The following is a 20,303-nucleotide window of genomic DNA, read 5'->3' as shown; positions in this document are numbered from 1 at the left end:
GCAGTAATTATATTATGACTCCCTATTTTACTCAAGAATATCACCATTTACTGGTGGCTTGAAAGACCTTTATTTTTTTTAAGTCAATTCCTAGTTTATTGAATTTTTTATTTTTAGTCATAAAAGACTGTTAAATTTTATCAACTGCCTTTTAGATATCTATGATTTCAAAAATCTTCACTTTTCTCTAGATCACTGGCTATGTTCCAATTAGTGGAGTTTGACAAATCCAACTGTAAAATACACATTTAATTGAGCTTTAAATAAAAATTCCCCACTAACTAGTTTTTTGAAAAACAAATTTTTAGTGTTAGTATTCTAATATCTAGTGCCATAGCAAAGATTAAAAGACAAAATTGAAAATATAAAAATGCTTATTCAATGTAATGCATCTTTCCAATAACAAAAGTAATTGCTACAATCAAAATTCTTAAATCACAACATGTTCATTATTGATTACCAAAAATAAAAGCACTGTACCCTATACACAGGAGGGACTCAGGGAGTATCTACTAAATAAATGTGCAAAGGGCACCTGGGTGGCACAGTCAGTTGAGCATTCTACTCTTTGTTTTGGTTTGGGTCATGATATCAGAATCATGGGATTAAGCCCTGCCTCTTTGGGCTCCACATTCAGTGGGGAGTCTGCTTCTCTCTCCCTCCCCCACTCAAGCTCTCTTTAAAATAAATAAATAAATCTTAAGTAAATAAATTAATAAATGCTCAAATATTCCCCAAGCATATGGCATTTAGTTCTCAGGCTTTCATACAAATACCTCTCTCTACCTGGCATACCCCTCAGCCAACTGGAAAACTCCAACTTGTCCTTCATTGACTACTCAGCTTAAGGATCACTCTTCCAAGAAGCCCTTTGTAAGTCCTCACCTAGGTGTGAGATACATGCCCCTCCTCTGTACTATCAGAGGGCATTAGCATATACTTTCATTATGTTACCTAAAAACTGCTAATAGTTTTGCCTTTCTCCCCCATTAGACTATACTCTCCTTGAAAACGAGGTCTTTCTCCTATCTCTTTAGCATACATAGCATTATGCCTAGCAAATACATGTGGAAAAAATGCTCTAGAATGAATGAGTGGCCAGAGATTTAACTCTAAATCCAATTGGCAAATCACATTTTCTGAATCTCATATTTTCTTTATAGAGTTTATTATTTTTTAAAAAGATTTTATTTATTCATTCATGAGAGACAAAGAGAGAGAGAGGCAGAGACACAGGCAGAGGGAGAAGCAGGCTCCATGCAGGGAGCCTGATGTGGGACTTGATCCCAGGTCTCCAGGATCACGCCCTGGGCTGAAGGCAGTGCTAAACCGCTGAGCCACCTTGGGCTACGCTCTTTATAGAGTTTAATATCTCTTCTATTTACTTCAGGGGATTGATGTGAGAATGATAAGAATTTTTTGTTTTGCACTATAATGTTGCAGATGCTTTCAAAATAGTAACCAGATTCCACTACAAAAAAAAAAAAAAAAAGAAAAATAAATCTTTCTCATTTACATTTATTAAATAAGTTACATTTACACTTACTAAATCCACTTTGGTTTTAAAACAATTATAGTAAAAAAAAAAAAAAAAAAAATTATAGTAAATTATTTTTCTGTGAAGTATCAGTTAACATATGTACTTGGCACTATCTTATATTAGCACTACACATACTCACAAAGGACAATCCCTAACACTTCAAGTGAGCTAGAAAAACAAAACCAAGGAAATTCAAGAAAATAAACAAATAAAGCATTTTTCAGGTTACCATTCAAACTAATATGATATTAATACTAAAAGAATATTTATATTTCCACTATGATGTCTCTAAAATCAAAACACATCCTATATTTTATATCTATTCATGCACACATGCAAAACGGAAACAAACTTCCTTTAAAATTCATCCACAATGAGGTGAACAAAGAAAAGCACAGGAAAATATGGATTATACAATTTCAATTATGTACAAAAAATACATTTTAAAAATGATGAGTGTACTTCTTTGGTGGAGGTTTGGGGGTAGCAGTTATGCAGTCTCAAAACAAGGTCCCTGTCACCTCTTGGTCTCAGCTGCGAGGGAGGGACAATCTCTCTGAGATTCAGATGTGGTTTTGTTAACTCTGGGGCCTACTACCAGCTCTCTATGTTGAATATCTTTATAAACATGAAATTGCTATCAGCATTGTAGAGGCTATGTTAGTTTTGCTTGGTCCTATTGATTTATAATTACCCACAAATAAATACATGGTGAAAAAGAAACCAAACAAATGAAAAAATAAAATAAAAAATAAAAATGATGTATATATGCTCTTATACGCCTAGAGATTTTTTTTAAGATTTATTATTTGAGGGGCACCTGGGTGGCTCAGTGGTTGAACATCTGCCTTTGGCTCAGGTTGTGATCCAAGGGTCCTGGGATCAAGTCCTGCATCAGGTTCCCCGCAGGGAGCCTGCTTCTCCCTCTGCCTATGTTTCTGCCTCTCTCTGTGTCTCTCATGAATAAATAAATAAAATCTTAAAAAAAAAAAAAAAGATTATTTGAGAGAGAGCGAGTGAGAGAAAGAGAGAGAGAGAGAGCGCACATGCACATGTGTGCACACACACAGGGCAGAGGGAGAGGGAAAGAGAATCTCAAGCGGACTCCACACTGAGCATGGAGGCCAACTCAGGGCTCAATCTCACAATCCTGAGATCATGACCTGAGCTGAAATCAAGAGTGGGATGCTTCACCAACTGTGCCACCCAGGGACCCCACCTAGAGATTTTTAAAATGTGTACTCAAGAAACAGTCACATTTGAAGAGGGAATGGGTTCAGGCAGCCCGGGTGGCTCAGCGGTTTAGCACCTCCTTCAGCCCAGGGTATGATCCTGGAGACCCAGGATCGAGTCCCACATCAGGCTCCCTGCGTGGGCCCTGCTTCTTCCTCTGCCTGTGTCTGTGTCTCTCTCTCTGTGTCTCTCATGAATAAATAAATAAATAAAATTAAAAAAAAAAAAATGAAAAGGGAATGGGAGCTTAGGGAACTTTTACTTTCCCCCTATACACAGTTTGAATTTCTTACTATTCAGAAAGGTATTTGCAGGATTTTTAAGATTTTTTTAATTTTTGCAAATTAAGGATATTTACAGTGTTCTCATTCATGCAAAAAGAAAAAACTATATAATGTATATTATAAAAGCACAGGAAAAAAGGTATATTCAAACAATGCAGATTGCTTAGGGAGGGGGACTGAGAGTGGGGGGAAAAAGATGGAGATTCACTTTTTATTCCGTGTCTTTGTGTGCTGTTGCTGTATTTTAAAATAATATGTTCCAATATTACTGCTATAATTTTAAAGAACAGAAAATGTATCTACAACACCAAATTTTCAGGTCTGTAACGTAACCTGCTAAATTCATACACCTAGAGAAAAGACTCTCACTGATTAAGAATGTTAGCACAGAAGTGTGGAAGACTTTACTTACTCTAGTATACCTTTAATAAATTCTCAAAAACTTACGGTTTTAGGTATCTTAAGCAAAAGCCAGTAACTGGCATCTTTTTTGCAAAAGAAATATTCAGGACCTATTTAAATAATTTTCCATCTGCACAATGCTTTCAGAATAGGTAACCTTACTTGCACAGCTGCTAACCTACAAGAGTCCATCCTCATTCTAGTTTGTTCACCTTCAAATTTGTTTTCTAGCAAGTAACTTGTCTTGAATCAGAAGATTAAAGCAGTATTTGTAAGCATCTACAGAAAATACTCCCTGTTACTACCTGAGGTGGGGGGCCGGGGAGTGGGGGTGGAATCACTCTTTAAGTTGAGATCTATTAAATCAATAAATATCTCTTTCATTCTAAAGGTCTAATACACTATTTGGCAGCTTATCCAATAACCTAAGTAAGCCTGAATATAGATGTTTACAATGAAGCAATTGCAATATCCCAAAACACATTTCAAAATTTCCTATCAAGCAATAAAATATAACATTTATGGTATTATACTATGTTGACTTTGAGAAGCAACATGGCTGAGTAAAAAAATTTTTAAAGTTCCAAAATAGGAGTCTGGTGATCTAGGTTCTGGATCACTCTTATCACTAATTTGATCTGTGACCTACCTTCGGCAAGTCACTTCTACCTCTTTGAACCTCAGTTTCCCCATCTGTAGAATGGAAGGGAGAATGCTTAGACTAGGTTCTTATTTTTCAGGGTCTCTACTTTCTTAGAAAAGCTGATAAAAGCTATAAACCCTATTACCAAAAATGTATGTTGCAACAACAACAACAACAACAAAATTGCTTACAATTTCCTTCTGAGATCATTGTGGACTCTCTAAGACCTCTGTACTAAAAGATGTCCTGCAATTATTCTACACGCTAAAACTCTATGCCTATGCCAAATTTCATTAAAGAATTATATGCACACCAAAATGGATAACTAAGCAAAATGACTATGAAAGACATCTTTGATTACTTTGAATCTCAAAACATATTAACTAAAATATTTAACAACTTCCTATGAATATTTCCTCAGATGGATATCCATCTGACCCACAAATGGATAAATGCCAAAATCATTCAACCTCTTAAAAAAAATCCTATTGCTTAATAATTGAAGATTTAACAACCTTAACTATTCCCAAATGAATTAATTTACTTTCTAGTTCCACTATCCTTTAGGTTAAGAGCCACAAACTGGTAACACACAGACCTGAATTGGAGTCCCCCACTCTACCACTTTCCTTGCAAATTTGGGTAAATTACTTAGCATTTACATGTTTCAGCCCTTTAGTCTATAAAATGAAAATGAAAGTAATAATAATCACCTCATAGTAAGAATTAAATAAAGCACCTGGCATAGTGCCTTCAACATAGTAAGCACTTTAAATGTGAGCTATTACTAATAATAAATTGGAATACAACTTTCATACTGAGAAATAATACAGTAATTATTACTTACACATTTGCGGCATACATTTGTGAATAATATGTGAAAACTTCCAAAAACAAAATTCCTAGTTTTAATAACATTTTTTTCAATACTATTCTCTGGGAAGATTAAAAAGTACGTAAATGGATATCTATACAACATATACAAGGTGGTGAGGTAGAGTGGAAAGAGACCAGCTTTAGAGCCAGATAGATCTGGGTTCTGAACCTAAATCAACTTAGTAATTATGTAACCCAGGCCACTTACACTCTCTCCACCGTGTAAAGCTGTTGCAAGAATTAGTCAAGTATCTGGGTGTAGTATGCACTCAATAAACAGTACCTATTTCTATTCTTCTCAGCTACTCTCTTACAGAACATAAAACCAGCTTTGCCAGGGAAGAGGGACAGTACTGGTAAACATAAATGCTAATTAATATTCAGGCTGGGGATCCCTGGGTGGCGCAGCGGTTTGGCGCCTGCCTTTGGCCCAGGGCGCGATCCTGGAGACCCGGGATCGAATCCCACATCAGGCTCCCGGTGCATGGAGCCTGCTTCTCCCTCTGCCTGTGTCTCTGCCTCTCTCTCTCTCTCTCTCTCTCTCTCTCTGTGACTATCATAAATAAATAAAAAATTAAAAAAAAATAATATTCAGGCTGGAAAGGAAAGACACGAACTTTACCTTATCAGTATAAGAACTAAGGTAGAGTTTTTTGGGGTTACATACTCCCTCCAGAGTCTAATGAAAATAGGGTCCCTGGCTCCCAGAAATTTTTTAGATATTTCAGGAAATACCGTGTCAGGCATTTCACGAACCTGTATTAAGGAGACTATTAACTAGTTTTTCCTGGACTTAACTGGAAGAGTCTGAAAACTTTATCTACTCAGTTTTGTGACAAAATGATTCATTTAGCTTTGCTCATAATGAAGCAAGTAACCCTGATTGTATTAGACTTCTCAATTTCGTTAGCTAAATTTCATGAGCTATCTGGTGTTGTGCGTGAAAACAAAACTTGCTAAGTCGAACTACAGTACTGCTGGACTTTGTTCAAATACTTTTAAACGTGATGCTCGAACATATAATCCAAGCACCGAACCAAAAGGTAAAGAAAAAAGTCCAAAAAAGTAACGAAGCTAGCTGTACTCGATTCTTACAAAGGCTGGATCAATTCAAGCAACCAACCGAGCCTCTAATTAAAAAATAAATAAAAAATTATATATATATACACACACACACACACATAAACACACACACACACAAACGCGGAAATCAAAATTTACAGAAACCAAGCTGAGCCAGAAGATACAAACTGAATATAGTTTATTCTTACTTCTACTCCCTGTGTGGAATACTTTTTTTAATCCTTTTACTCAGCCTTCTCAAACTCCCTGGGTAAATAACATTCATCAAACTGTTCATTATATAGTGTTAAGAACGAAGTCAACGAGCACCTCAGATTTAGCTCTCCTTAAAGTGCGACCCGCAGGGAGCTTGGTACTTTACTAAAGTTTTGCCCCAATGACCTTGGTCCCAAAGATTCCCCTCCCTCCGTCCAGCCGGTCCTTCCACGTGCTGGCGGCTGCGGTTACCCAGAGGTGGCTGCGGGTCAGAGAAAGAGCTTAAGGACCCGCATGCTCGAAGGGAACAAGAGTTGCTAACAGCATCTGGGGTGGCCCATGCCTTCCCTCCCAGCACCGACTCCCCAGCGGCGCACACGGCCCCCGACCAAAGCCCTCCGGGGGTGACCCGGACCTCACTCCCCGCGCCTCGCTCTCGACCCCGTCTGCGGGGCAGGTTGTACGGTGAAGACCGTGGCACAGGTAGCCCTCCTTCCTTCAGCACCATATTCTGTCCCCCGGCCGGTGTACCAGACACCTCTGGGGAAGAGAACAGCCCCAGGAAGAGCGGGGAACGCAGGCAGGAGGAAAGTAGGATGGAGAATCCTACGCCACGCCACCGCCACCTCCTCCACTTCCAGGGCTCCCCGGAGGCCCTTGCCGGTCGCCAGCCCAGTGGGCGAGAAGCCCTGGCACGGCGGGGCCGACCCGAGGCCCGCAGATGCCGGGGTGCGGGGGTAGCGGTGTACTCACCATCAGAACTTTGGCCGCGTTCTCCAGCTGAGCGATCACTTCTGGGGGCCCAAGCGCCGCCGCCATCATGGTCTCTCTTCAATGACGCGCCATGCGCTGCATTATGGGAGCGGGCGCCGCGGCCGGCCAATCGCCGCAGCGACCCCGGAGCCTCACGCGCTCCCAGAGGCCGTCGCAGCCGCCGTCGACGCCGGCGTCGTGGCCCCCGCGGGCCTGACCCGGCCTCCGGGGTTTGGACCGCGGGAAGGGAAGAGAGTGAGTCCGGCCGCTTCTCTGGAGCGGGAGGCGCCCGCAGTCCGGCGCCGGGCGGGAGCGGACGGCTGACCCGCACGGTGACGGCGGCGCGGAGCCCGCGCATGCGTGCTGTGCGGGCGCCCGGCCTCTCGACTTATACAGCCCGCGTGCCCGCGGGCTGCTGGCTCCTTCGGCGGCGGACGCGTACCGGCCGGTCGGCAGGCGTCCGTTCCCCACCCTTCACCTGCTCCAGCTCGGCCCCTCCTTTCCCTTCCACCGCCGAGCAGTGTGGGGTCTCACTGGGAACTGCCCTCCCCGCTCCCTCTCCTGAGAGTGCGCCGCCCTGTCCTCCGAGTCCTAATTCTCTCCCTCCTTGCGGTAAAAAAGGAGCATTCCAGGAAAGTTTCCTTTTCTAAGGGGAGGTCCTGCGGTGATTCGTCCAAATGTGTTGGGACAGCAGATCATTGCGAGCTCTTTTCAAGGGCTGTGTCGTCCTGGAAAGAAAAAAAAAAAAAAAAAAAGGCAAGAATCCTAACTTTAACCACCCTGCTCTCTTGAATTCAGAAAGAACTCATTGTAAGGAATTCATGTGGACAGATACTTTATATAGTAACCCAACCTTCCCTCCCGTGCTTCAGTCTCTTTTACAGCATACAGGCGAGTAGTCCTGAGAGCAGCTGTTTCTGTATTCAAACCAGCTTTTTTCAACTATTTGAAAAGTTGTTTGGGAGAAGGGGTTATTTTGTTTTGAGCTAACAACTGCTTTCCCGTAACTTCGACCTTTTGGTGCTGGTCTGCTTCCTGGGACTGTGCAGAAAGTCAAATTAATTTCAGTGCTTGTAAGTTCTCCTCTGTTGAAATCTTCCTGTATTTATTCTTCCTAGTTAATGAGTAAACCTTGCTTTTGAGATTTTTCGTAGGATTTTATTTATTTATTTGAGAGAAAGAGAGAGACCGTGAGTGCGGGGAGGAGCGGAGGGAGGTGCAGGCTTCTCGCTGAGCCGGGAGCCTGATGCAGCTCTACCAAGGACTCAGATCATCATCTGAGCCAAAGGCAAAGGGCAGATGCTTAACTAACTCAGCCACCCAGGCGCCCGAAGGTGGTGTTTTTAAAAAAAATTTTTTGTCAATGTCGCTGCAGCATAATCACATTATTTTCTTCTTTGAAAAATAGGTTGTAAAAAAAAAAAACACATAGTTTCTTATATTTGATATCTCTACAACTTGGAGTTCAGAAAAATGAATTAACGAGATTTTTATTGCTTGAGGAATAAAGGAAGTGCCTTTTATTGCATTACAAAAGGTTAGGTTAACCAAAATGCAGTGAAGGGCCTTTTTTATTTTAAGAATTCTGTGAAAGTAAATGATTAACATACTGCATGAAATATAGTACACTTAATATTTGACTAAGTATAGCAATCTGAAAAAGGATTACAAAATGTTGCTTCTACAAAGAGTAATTACTGCATTCAGTGATATACCTGCAAAAATGTAGGCAAATGAATAGTTTGTGACATTATGTGTTTGAGGGCTATCATGCTTCAGATTGGGCCTTGTGCTCCAAAGAACTTTGTATATAAACACTCTTAAAAGAAGAAAAAAAAAAGCTTTTTAACAAACGTGGAGATGATTAATTCAATTAATATTTTGAATTTAGAGACTTTATAAAGTGGGTCATAAACATCTCATATAACTGGGAGCCATGAATTTTAGGGTGGGGTAAACAATGAAGTTGTAGAATCTCAATGTTGGAAAACAGTGGAATTTTCCTACTAGCTTAACCTCCCCTCCGATGCCTGACTCTTGTTATTTCTCAGTTTATCCAATAATCTCTCTTGTGGAAGGTTAAGAAGTAGTATTCCAGTCTACTTATCTGCTTTTTATCTCCTGAAATAGAAAAGGTAAGAAAGTTGTGCAGATTTTAATAATTTCTAAAAGAAATGTTAATGGTTTAAGAAAAAGTAGATGTTTGGTTGAAATATTCCTGAAATCAAGAACATTTCACAAATATGTCCCCTCTAATTTTAGAGTACTCCTTTAACACATGTGATGTCATGGGAATCAAAATTACACCTACTTATTCTTCACCAAAACTAGTAAAACATATTAAGTACATTTCTTTAGAAACATAGATGTTTGGTGTTTGCTTTTTCTTTTCAATGGAAACCAGTGGGATTTGCCAGTGTTACTAAGTGTTGTGTCTTTCCTAAATTAGTGGCTTTCTAGGAACCTTTCTAAAATGGAAATATAGTTATTATCTCCACTGTTGTTGACATTCCATTGCAGAGGCAAAGCCAACTATTGTGGATCACAGCTAATGATATTTTGAAATTGAAGAGAATTTAAAAATAATAGAATCTTAAGATTTTAGAAATGGAAATCCTTTAGTGACCCCATTTCTCAGATAAAGAAGATAAGACCTAGAGAAATTAAATGATTTAGGACCAAGCCACGTAGAACCAGTCACCTGTCTTACAGTATAGTATTTTTAGTATTCAGACAAAGGCTGAAATTCAAATCAGAAAAACTGAGTTTGTATTGTATTTCTGCTTCTAAGATATGTTTACTGGTTAAGTAACTTAACATCTCAGGACCTCAGTTTGGTCATCTCTAAAATGATGACCATCCCAAGTATGTGAGATTATCAAAGAAGATAATACATTTAACACAACTTTGTAAACCTATGAAGCATTCTATGAATGCAAGCTATTACTATTATCAATTGATTACTTATTTGGCACAATGGTTGATACTGTAGGACAATTGAAGTCATAGTCTTGGCTTCTAAAAATTTTGAGATAAGACTATTTAAAATAATAGGAGTTTAAAAAATAAAATAACAGCAGTTAATTAATTCATTTTCTCTCACTCTTTTTCAACTGTGGTAAAATAAGAAATACATTTGGTCTTTGTTCCTTGTTCCTGGCAAGGAGCTCCTAAAACCCTTGGATTTCCTGAGTGACAGGAGTGTCTTCCGTTAATCATAACAAGCCTCCTCCAATCACACCTGAATTTATGCTAATGAGGTGACAGAGTGGGGCCCCTAGATGGCTCCATGATGGGGCTGGTCATCTGAAAGAGCAAAGGGTAGGAACCTTTGGTTCCTTTGGTGTTGGACCCACTCTCCAACCTCAGGGAGGAGAAGAGATGCTGGATATAGAGCACTATAAAAACTTTTTAATAATGAGATTTGCTAAGCTTCCAAGTTGGTGAATGTATCCACCTGCAGTGACAGACCCCAACTCAGGGACAGAGGCTTCTGTGATGGAGACCCTTCCAGATCTTGTCCTAGTATCAGAATTGAATTGTAGGGGTGCCTGGGTGGCTCAGTTGGTTAAGCATCTGCCTTCGGCTCAGGTCATGATTCCAGGGTCCTGGAATCAAACCCCACATGAGGCTCCCTGCTCAGTGGGGATGCTGCTTCTCCCTCTCCCTCTCCCTCTGTTCACTCATGCTCACTCATGCTCTCTTTCACTCTCTCGCTCAATCTCAAATAAGTAAATAAAATCTTTAAAAATTAAAAAAAAAGGGGGATCCCTGGGTGGCGCAGCGGTTTGGCGCCCGCCTTTGGCCCAGGGCGCAATCCTGGAGACCCAGGATCGAATCCCACATCGGGCTCCGGGTGCATGGAGCCTGCTTCTCCCTCTGCCTGTGTCTCTGCCTCTCTCTCTCTCTCTCTGTGTGTGACTATCATAAATAAAAAATTTTTAAAAAATTTAAAAAAAGAATTGAATGATAGGACACAGTTGGGCGGGGCACCTGGGTGAGTCAGTAGTAGCGTCTGCCTTTGGCTTGGATCATGATCCTAGGGTCCTAGGATTGGGTCCCACATGGGGCTCCCCATAGGGAGCCTGCTTTTCCCTCTGCCTATCTCTCTGCCTCTCTCTGTGTATCTCTGGTAAAAAATAAATTAAAATCTTTATATATTTTTAAAAAAAGGGGATCCCTGGGTGGCGCAGCGGTTTGGCACCTGCCTTTGGCCCAGGGCGCGATCCTGGAGACTCGGGATCGAATCCCACGTCAGGCTCCCTGCGTGGAGCCTGCTTCTCCCTCTGCCTATGTCTCTGCCTCTCTCTCTCTCTCTCTCTCTCTGTGACTATCATAAATAAGTAAAAATTTAAAAAAAAAAAAAAAAGGACACACAGTTGGTGTCTGAGATTCATAGAACAATATATTGATTATTTTTAAAAAATTTGCATATTCCTGATCCTGGAGTCCCAGGATCGAGTCCCACATCGGACTCCCTGCATGGAGCCTGCTTCTCCCTCTGCCTGTGTCTCTGTCTCTCTCTCTCTCTCTCTCTCTGTCTCTCATGAAAAAATAAATAAAATCTTTAAAAAAAAATTTTGCATATTAGTAAACTTTTTTTTTAAGATTTTATTTATTCGTGAGAGACACAGAGAGAGAGAGAGAGAGAGGCAGAGACTCAGGCAGAGGGAGAGGCAGGCTTCATGCAGGGAGCCCAATTTGGGACTCAATCCCAGGACTCCAGGAGCACGCCCTGAGCTGAAGGCAGACACTTAACAACTGAGCCATCCAGGTGTCCCAAAATAGTAAACCTTTCAATCCATTCAAGAATACTACAAAATAGTAGTTAATGTTTACATAATTACTACATGAAGAACACTTAGTTGTTTTTTTTAAGCTGTTTTCATCTAATTAATTCACCTGATTTCCCCCAAAACTTAGTGATATAGTAACCATGCTATTATTCTCACAAATTTCAGATGAAGAAATTGAGGCAGGGATCCCTGGGTGGCACAGCGGTTTGGCACCCACCTTTGGCCCAGGGCGTGATCCTGGAGACCCGGGATCGAATCCCACGTCGGGCTCCCAGTGCATGGAGCCTGCTTCTCCCTCTGCCTATGTCTCTGCCTCTCTCTCTGTGTGTGTGTGACTATCATAAATAAATAAAAATAAAAAATAAAGAAATTGAGGCATATAGTGATTTAGTTACTTGCCTCAGAAGTAGTAGAACTGGGATTTCAGCCCAGCCTTCCTAGTGCAATATTCCATGCTTTCAACTCTAGGATACTGCTTCCAGGTAAAGACTAAGTCACTTGAAATTATTATAGCTTCAGTAGATACATTTCAAGCTGTCATGTCAACTTTCTCAGTTTTGTATACTGTAAAGACTGTATTTAAAAATCTGTATCATACTTGAAATATATAACAAAGAAAACTGAAAAAGAAGTAAACAAAACTGCCTATAGAAAGTCTGAAGCTTTTTTTTTTTTTTTTGTAAGATTTTTTATTTATTTGGCGGGGAGCAGAACCAGAGAGGAGCGGCAAAGAGAGAGGGAGAAGCAGGCTCCCCACTGAGTAGGGAGCCGGATATGGGGCTCAATCCCAGGCCCCTGAGACCATGACCTGAGCTGAAGGCAGATGCTCAACGAACTGAGCCACCCAGGTGCCCCTGAAACTTTACCTTTTTAAGAAAGCTTATTTTGGTTCAATATTTGCAAATCAATCAAAGTGATATACTACATTAATAAAAAAAAAGGATAAGAACCATATGATCCTCTCAATAGATGCAAAAAAAGAGAAGCATTTGACAAAACACAGTATCCATTCTTGATAAAAATCCTCAACAAAATAGGTATAGATGGAACACACCTCAGCATCATAAAGGAAATATATGGAAGATCCACAGCTAATATCATCTTCAATGGGGAAAATTTCTATGGTCAGGATTAAGGCAGGGATGTCTACTCTCACCATTACTGTTTAACATAGTACTGGAAGCCTTAGTCTCAGCAATTAGAGAAAGAGAGAGAGAGAAGAAAGAAAGAAAAAAAAGAAGAAAGAAAGAAAGAAAGAAAGAAAGAAAGAAAGAAAGAAAGAAAGAAAGAGAAAGAAAAAAGAAAGAAGAAAAAGAAAGAAAGAAAAGAGAAAGAAGAAAGAAAGAAAGAAGAAAGAAAAAAAGAAAGAAAGAAAGAAAAGAAAAGAGAAGAAGAAAGAAAGAAAGAAAGAAAGAAAGAAAGAAAGAAAGAAGAAAGAGAAAGAGAGAGGGAAAGTCCATCTGGGATCAGCAAGGAAGAAGTCAAACCTTCAGTATTTGCAGACGGCATGATACTCTGTAAAAAACCTGAATGACTATGCCAAAAAATTGCTAGAACTGATACATGAATTCAGCAAAGATGCAGGATATAAAATAAATGTACAGAATCCGTTGCATATCTATACACCAATAATGAAGCAGCAGAAAAAGAAATCAATGATCCCATATACAATTGCACCAAAAACCATAAGATACCTAGGAATAAGCCTAACTGAAGAGGTAAAAGATCTGTACTCTGAAAACACCTGTGAAAGAAATTGAAGAGGGCACAAAGAAATGGAAAAACATTGCATACTCCTAGATTGGAAAAACAAGCATTGTTAAAATGTCTATACTACCCAAAGCAAATTCCGCATTTAATGCAATCCCTATCAAAATACCACCAGCGTTTTTCACAGAGTTAGAACAATCCTAAAATTTGTATGGAACCACAAAAGATACTGAATAGCCAAAGCAATCCTGAAAAAGAAAAGCAAAGCTGGAGGCATCATGATTCCAGACTTTAAGCTTACAAAACTAGTCATCAAGACTGTATGGTAGCCGCACAAAAACAGACAAATGGAATGGAATCCAGAAATGGACCCACAACTCTATGGTCAACTTATCTTCCAAAAAGCAAGAAGGAATATCCAATGGATAAAAGACAAGTCTTTTCAACAAATGGTGTCAGGAAAACTGGGCAGCAACATGCAGAAAAATGAAACTGGACCACTTTCTTACACTGTATACAAAAATAAATTCAAAATGGATGAAAGACCTAAATGTGAAACAAGAAACTATTAAAATCCCAGAGGAGAACACAGGGAGTCACCTCTTTGACCTCAGCTGGAGCAACTTCTTACTAGACATGTTGCTGGAGGCAAGGGAAACAAAAGCAAAAACGAACTATTGGAACTTCATCAAGATAAAAAGCTTCTGCACAGCAAAGGAAACAATAAAACTAAAAGGCACCCTACGGAATGGAAGAAGATATTTGCAGATGACATATATGACAATGTATTAGTATCCAAAATTTATAAAGAACTTATCAAACTGAATACCCAGAAGACAAATAATCGTTAAGAAATGGGCAGAAGACACAAATAGACAATTTCCCAAAGTAGACACCAGATGGCTAACAGACACATGAAAAGATGCTCAACATCATTCATCATCAGAGAAATGTAAATCAAAGCCACAATGAAATATCACCTCACTCCTGTCAGAATAGCTAAAATTAACAACACAAGAAACAATTGGCATTAGTGAGGATGCGGGAAAAGAGTAACACTCTTGCACTGTTGCTGGTGCAGCCACTCTGGAAAACAGTATGGAGGTGCTTCAAAAGTTAAAAATAGAACTATCCTATGATCCAGCAATTGTGCTACTAGGTATTTACCCAAAGGATACAAAAATACATATCCAAAGGAGTATATGCACGCTGATGTTTATAGCATTATCAACAATAGCCAAACTAGGGAAGGAGCCCAAATGTCCATCAAGTGTTGAATGGATAAAGAGGATGAGATGTATATATAATGGAATATTACTCAGCCATCAGAAGGAAGGAAATCTTGCCATTTGCAATGACCTGGATGGAGCTAGAGTGTATTATGCTAAGCAAAATCAGTCAGTCGGAGAAAGACAAATACGGTATGATTTCACTCATATGTGGAATTTAGGAAACAAGAACATATGGTAAGGGAAAAAAATTAAGAAGAGAAAGGGAAACCATAAAAGACTCAGTTGATAGCGCACAACTGGATGCTCAGATATTCAGTAACTTGAAATTTATATCCGTTGTGAAAAAGTTGACTTATTGCATTTTAGTACATTATCTGAGTCCTTCTTTCAGTGTTAAATCATGAAATATGGGAAAGTAATTTTGAACTACTATTAGATTCCTTATGTTTGTACAATCCATAATATAGTGTTTGCATTTTTTTACCTTTTCACATTAATTGAACCATGCATATTATTTGTTTTTGTGTTTACCAAAGGACCATCATATGTTTTTGCAAAACCATTTGTCAAGTCGTAAACATCTTGTCAACATAAGCACACTGATGAAATACCAGCTGTTCTCAAAGTGTGGCCCAGGGACATCTAGTAGGTCCCACAATACCCAGTAGGTCCCTAGGATCCTTTCAGAGGGTCTACAGGTCAAAACTATTTCAGGTGGCAATAGTAAGTCCTTCCCCATCAGTAATTAAAGATAAGTGAATAAAACTCCCCAATCAAAAGACAGATTGGCTGAATGTGTTTTAAAAAACAAGATCCAAACAACAACAAATAAAAAACTCCAGGATCCAACCATATGCCCGCTGTCACCATTGCTGTTCAACTTAATACTAGAAGTTCTAGCCAGCGCAATTAGGCAATAAAAAGAAGTAAAAGGCACCCAGATTGGAGAGGAAGATGTAGAATTATCTCTGTGCAGATGTCATGATGTTATGTATAGAAAATCCTAAAGATTCAGCAAAGTTACAGGATAGAAATTTCAACAATAAAAACTCAGTTGCATTTCTACATACTAACAATAAACCATCTGAAAGGAAATTAAGAAAACAACTTCATTTACAATATTATCAAAAAGAATAAAGTAATTAGGAATAAACCAAGGAGGTGAAAGATTTATACACTAAAAACTATAAAACATTGCTGAAAGAAGACACAGATAAATGAGATGACATCCCATGTTTGTGGATTGGAAGACCTATTATTATTAAAATGTGAGTAATACCCAAAGTGATATACATATTTAATGCAATCCCCATCAAAATCACTATGGCTTTTTTTTTTTTTTCAGAAATAGAAAAATCCATTCTAAAAATCATATGGAATTGCAAAGGACCCCAAATTGCCAAAACAGTCTTGAAAAAGAAAATCAAGGTTGAGGACTTAAACTTTCTGATTCCAAAACTTATCACAAAGCTACAGTAATCAAAACAGTGTAGTGCTAACACAAAGACAGACATGTAGATCAATACAATAGAGAGTCCAGAAATCAGCCTTCATATATATGGTCAAATGATTTTTTTTTTTTTTTTTTTTTTTTAGAGACTGCAAGCTGGTGGGGGGAGGGGCAGAGGGAGAGGGAGTTCTAAGTAGGCTCCATTCCCAGCACAGAGTTCGATGCATGGCTCAATCTCATGAACCCGAGATAAGGACCTGAGCTGAAACCAAGAGTGGGACCCTCAACTGACTGAGCCACCCAGGCACCTCAGACGATTTTTTAATGAGTGCTAAGATCAGTTAGTGGGGAAAGGACAGTGTTTTCAACAAATGGAGTTGGGTTGGACTCTTTCTTACACCATATACAAAAATAAACTTAAAATGGATTAAAGACCTAAAATTGGGCAGCCCCCGTGGCGCAGCGGTTTAGCGCCGCCTGCAGACCAGGGCGTGATCCTGGGATCGAGTCCCACATCGGGCTCCCTGCTTGGTGCCTGTTTCTCCCTCTGCCTGTGTCTCTGCCTCTCTCTCTCTAGCTGTGTCTCTATGAATAAATAAAATTAAAAAAAAAAGCCTTAAAAAAAAGACCTAAAATTAAAACTCTCAGAAGAAAGTGGATGCATAGATAAACAAAATGTAGTACAGACATACAATATTAATCAGCCTTTAAAAGGATGCAAATTCTGGGGTGCCTGGGTGGCTCAGTCAGTTGAGCATCCTGCTCTTGATTTCGTCTCAAGTCATGATCTCTGGATCTGGAGATTGAGCCCCCTGTGTGGCTCCCTGATGAGTGGGGAGTCTACTTTGCCTCTTCCTCTCCCTCTGCCCCTCTCCCCCCACTCATGCACTCTCCCTCTTCCTCTCCCTCTGCCCCTCTCCCCCCACTCATGCACTCTCTCTCTAAAATAAGCAAATAAATCTTTAAAAATAAGTAAAAGGACACAAATTCTGATACATGCTATAATATGGATGAACCTCGAAGACTTTATTCCAAGTAAAAATAAGCCAGTTAGAAAAAGACAAACAGGGGATCCCTGGGTGGCTCAGTGGTTTAGCGCCTGCCTTCCGCCCAGGGCTTGATCCTGGAGTCCTGGGATCGAGTCCCACATCAGGCTCCCTGCATGGAGTCTGCTTCTCCCTCTGCCTGTGTCTCTGCCTCTCTCTCTCTCTCTCTCTCTCTCTCTTTCTGTGTCTCTCATGAATAAATAAATAAAATCTAAAAAAAGAAAAAGACAAATACTGGAACTCCTGGATGACATTCTTTTAAGCACCCAACTCTTGGTTTTAGCTCAGGTCATGATCTCAGGGTTGTGGGATCAAGCCATGTCAGGTTCTGTGCTCATCTCCAAGTTTGCCTGAGAGTCTCTCCCTCTCCCTACCAGTCTGTTCCAACCCCTGCTCATGCTCTCTCTCTCAAACAAATAATAAATCTTTTAAAAATATAAAAATAAAGACAAAGACAAATACTGTATGATTCCAGTTATAGGAGGTACCTAAAGTAGTCAAACTCAACAGAAAGTAGAGTGATAGTTGCCTGATGGTTGTGGGCATAGAGTTTTTATTTTTTAAGATTGAAAAGTTCTAGTATTCTGATGCACAACACTGTTAATATACTTAATACTACTGAACTGAATGCTTAAAAATGACGAAGATGGTAAATTTTATGTTACTGTACGGTTTTTCTTTAAACCACAATTGAATTTCTTTCTTTTTTTTTTTAATTTTTTATGATAGTCACAGAGAGAGGCAGAGACATAGGCAGAGGGAGAAGCAGGCTCCATGCACCGGGAGCCCGATGTGGGATTCGATCCTGGATCTCCAGGATCGCGCCCCAGGCCAAAGGCAGGCGCCAAACCGCTGCGCCACCCAGGGATCCCTGAATTTCTTTTTTAAAAGATCAATAGAAACATCCTATTTTTCTTTTATTTTTATTTTTATTTATTTATGATAGTCACACAGAGAGAGAGAGAGGCAGAGACATACGCAGAGGGAGAAGCAGGCTCCATGCACCGGGGGCCCGACGTGGGATTCGATCCCGGGTCTCCGGGATCGCGCCCTGGGCCAAAGGCAGGCGCTAAACCGCTGCGCCACCCAGAGATCCCCCTAGTTTTCATATGAAATTTCATGACTTTGCTTAAACAAATAAAATAATTGGAAAAAATTATTTTCATAATAAAACTAAGATATTTTTTGCCTTTTTAATTCTCTTTCTGTCAGTGTGAACAGTGGGATTTTCCAAAGGCTGTATATGTGATGTCTCTGTACATTGAATGTAGAGAAACATATGGGTAGTTCTATTAAGTAAGACATTAAAGAAACTTGTAGAAATGTAAAAATAATGTCATTCCTCTCACTATATTTTTGTTTTATTTATTTCTTTTTAAAAATTATTTATTCATGAGAGACACAGAGAGAGAGAGAGGCAGAGACACAGGCAGAGAGAGAAGCAGGCTCCATGCAGGGAGCCTGAGGTGGGACTCAATCCCGGGTCTCCAGGATCAGGCCCTGGGCTGAAGGCAGCGCTAAACCACTGAGCCACCCTGGCTGCCCTTACTTTTTGTTTTAAAATATTTAATTTTCACAAAAATGTGTAATGTGACCTTGTAATTGATTTACTATTATTTATTTAAATAAATTAGTATTTCTTTAATTGCCCAGTTTTGGGGCACCTGAATGGCTCAGTCAGTTAAGCTTCCAGCTCTTTAATTTCAGCTCAGGTCACGATCACAGGATGGTGAGACTGAACCTTGAGTTGGGTTCCATTCCCAGCTTAGCATTCTCTTTCCCTCTCCCTCTGCCCCTCCTCCCCAGCTCTCCCTCTCTCTCTCTCCCTAAAGAAAATAATAATAATACTTTCTCAATTTTAATTTCTTTACATAGTAGATTAGATACCAATAAGTATAACCCACATATACAAAAGCTCTTCAGACTCATTGATAAGTTTTTTCCCCTCTTTCATTTTATTTGGATTAATATTTGATTTGTTTAATGTTCAGATTATTTAGGGGAACATAATTTTAATTTTTTAAAATTAGAATGCCATACTTTCAAATGGTTAAAATAAAACAGAATTTAGGGGATCCCCGGGTGGCTCAGCAGTTTAGCGCCTGCCTTTGGCCCAGGGCACGATCCTGGAGTCCGGGGATCAAGTCCCACATCAGGCTCCTGGCATGGAGCCTGCTTGTCCCTCCTCCTGTGTCTCTGCCTCTTTCTCTCTCTCTCTCATAAATAAATAAATAAATAAATAAATAAATAAATAAATAAATAAATGTTAAAAAAATAAAATAAAACAGAATTTATAGTCTAATACATTAAATATAAAGGAACTGTCAGGAATTGAACATCTAAAATGTTTCCAAGTGGAAGAGAAGCTTGGGAAAGACCACTCTGGACCAGCTGCCAACAGTTATCATCAAATCCCCATCGCCTGTGATTGTGAGACCCATTGGGTAGGCACATCTCCACATTAGGTGCCATCCAGCTTATGTAACTCAGCCTCACTATATGAACAGCCACAGTATAGTTATAGTTGTAGACCTAGCTATTCGTTTTGCAAATGCAATGCTGTAGGTTACAAGGGGCATAGAGCCAGTGATTCTGATGGACATTTTAAGTCCATCTAAAGACCTTGGTAAAAAACAGAGAATACCTAGTTGGTAAAGGTCACTAATATAATAGTGAGTTGTATACTCACAGTTAAGTATCGTATTATTAGGATAACACTATGTCCCTTCAAGAAATATAGATGAAATATAGGGGCACCTGGCTGGCTCAGTTGGTAGAACACGTGACTCTTTTTTTTAAGATTTTATTTATTCATGAGAGACACACAGAGAGAGAGAGACAGAGACATAGGCAGAGGGAAAAGCAGGCTTCTCACAGGGAGCCTGATGTGGGACTTGATTCTGGACTCCAGGATCATGCCCTGGGCCGAAGGCAGGTGCTCAACCGCTGAGCCACCCAGGCGTCCCTGAACACGTGACTCTTGATGGCATCGTGCAAGTTCAAGCCCCATGTTGGGCATAGAGATGACTTATAAAATAAATATAGATGAATAATATGAAT

At 39.8% G+C, this 20,303-nt stretch overlaps 1 protein-coding gene across 2 annotated transcripts in view; it reads right to left on the bottom strand.

Annotated features, from left to right (window-relative positions):
* XPO4 (exportin 4) overlaps positions 1 to 7,171 on the bottom strand; it is a 122,524-nt gene extending 115,353 nt beyond the window's left edge. The window contains exons 1-2 of one of the 2 annotated variants that reach the window (XM_038573500.1): positions 7,010 to 7,171; positions 4,109 to 4,152 (exon numbers count right to left, since the gene is read on the bottom strand). Coding sequence is in view for 1 of the 2 variants with exons in the window: in XM_038573497.1 (XP_038429425.1) it covers positions 7,010 to 7,078 (69 nt within the window). In the remaining variant the exon portion in view is untranslated. The remainder of the gene's footprint in view (positions 1 to 4,108; positions 4,153 to 7,009) is intronic. The other variant, XM_038573497.1, reaches the window with a different exon arrangement.
* Positions 7,172 to 20,303: the final 13,132 nt, after the last annotated feature.

The sequence above is a fragment of the Canis lupus genome, chromosome 25, assembly GCF_011100685.1.
Source record: "Canis lupus familiaris isolate Mischka breed German Shepherd chromosome 25, alternate assembly UU_Cfam_GSD_1.0, whole genome shotgun sequence".
Classification (NCBI taxonomy): Eukaryota; Metazoa; Chordata; class Mammalia; order Carnivora; family Canidae; genus Canis; species Canis lupus.
This window is presented reverse-complemented; position numbering and strand designations above follow the sequence as displayed.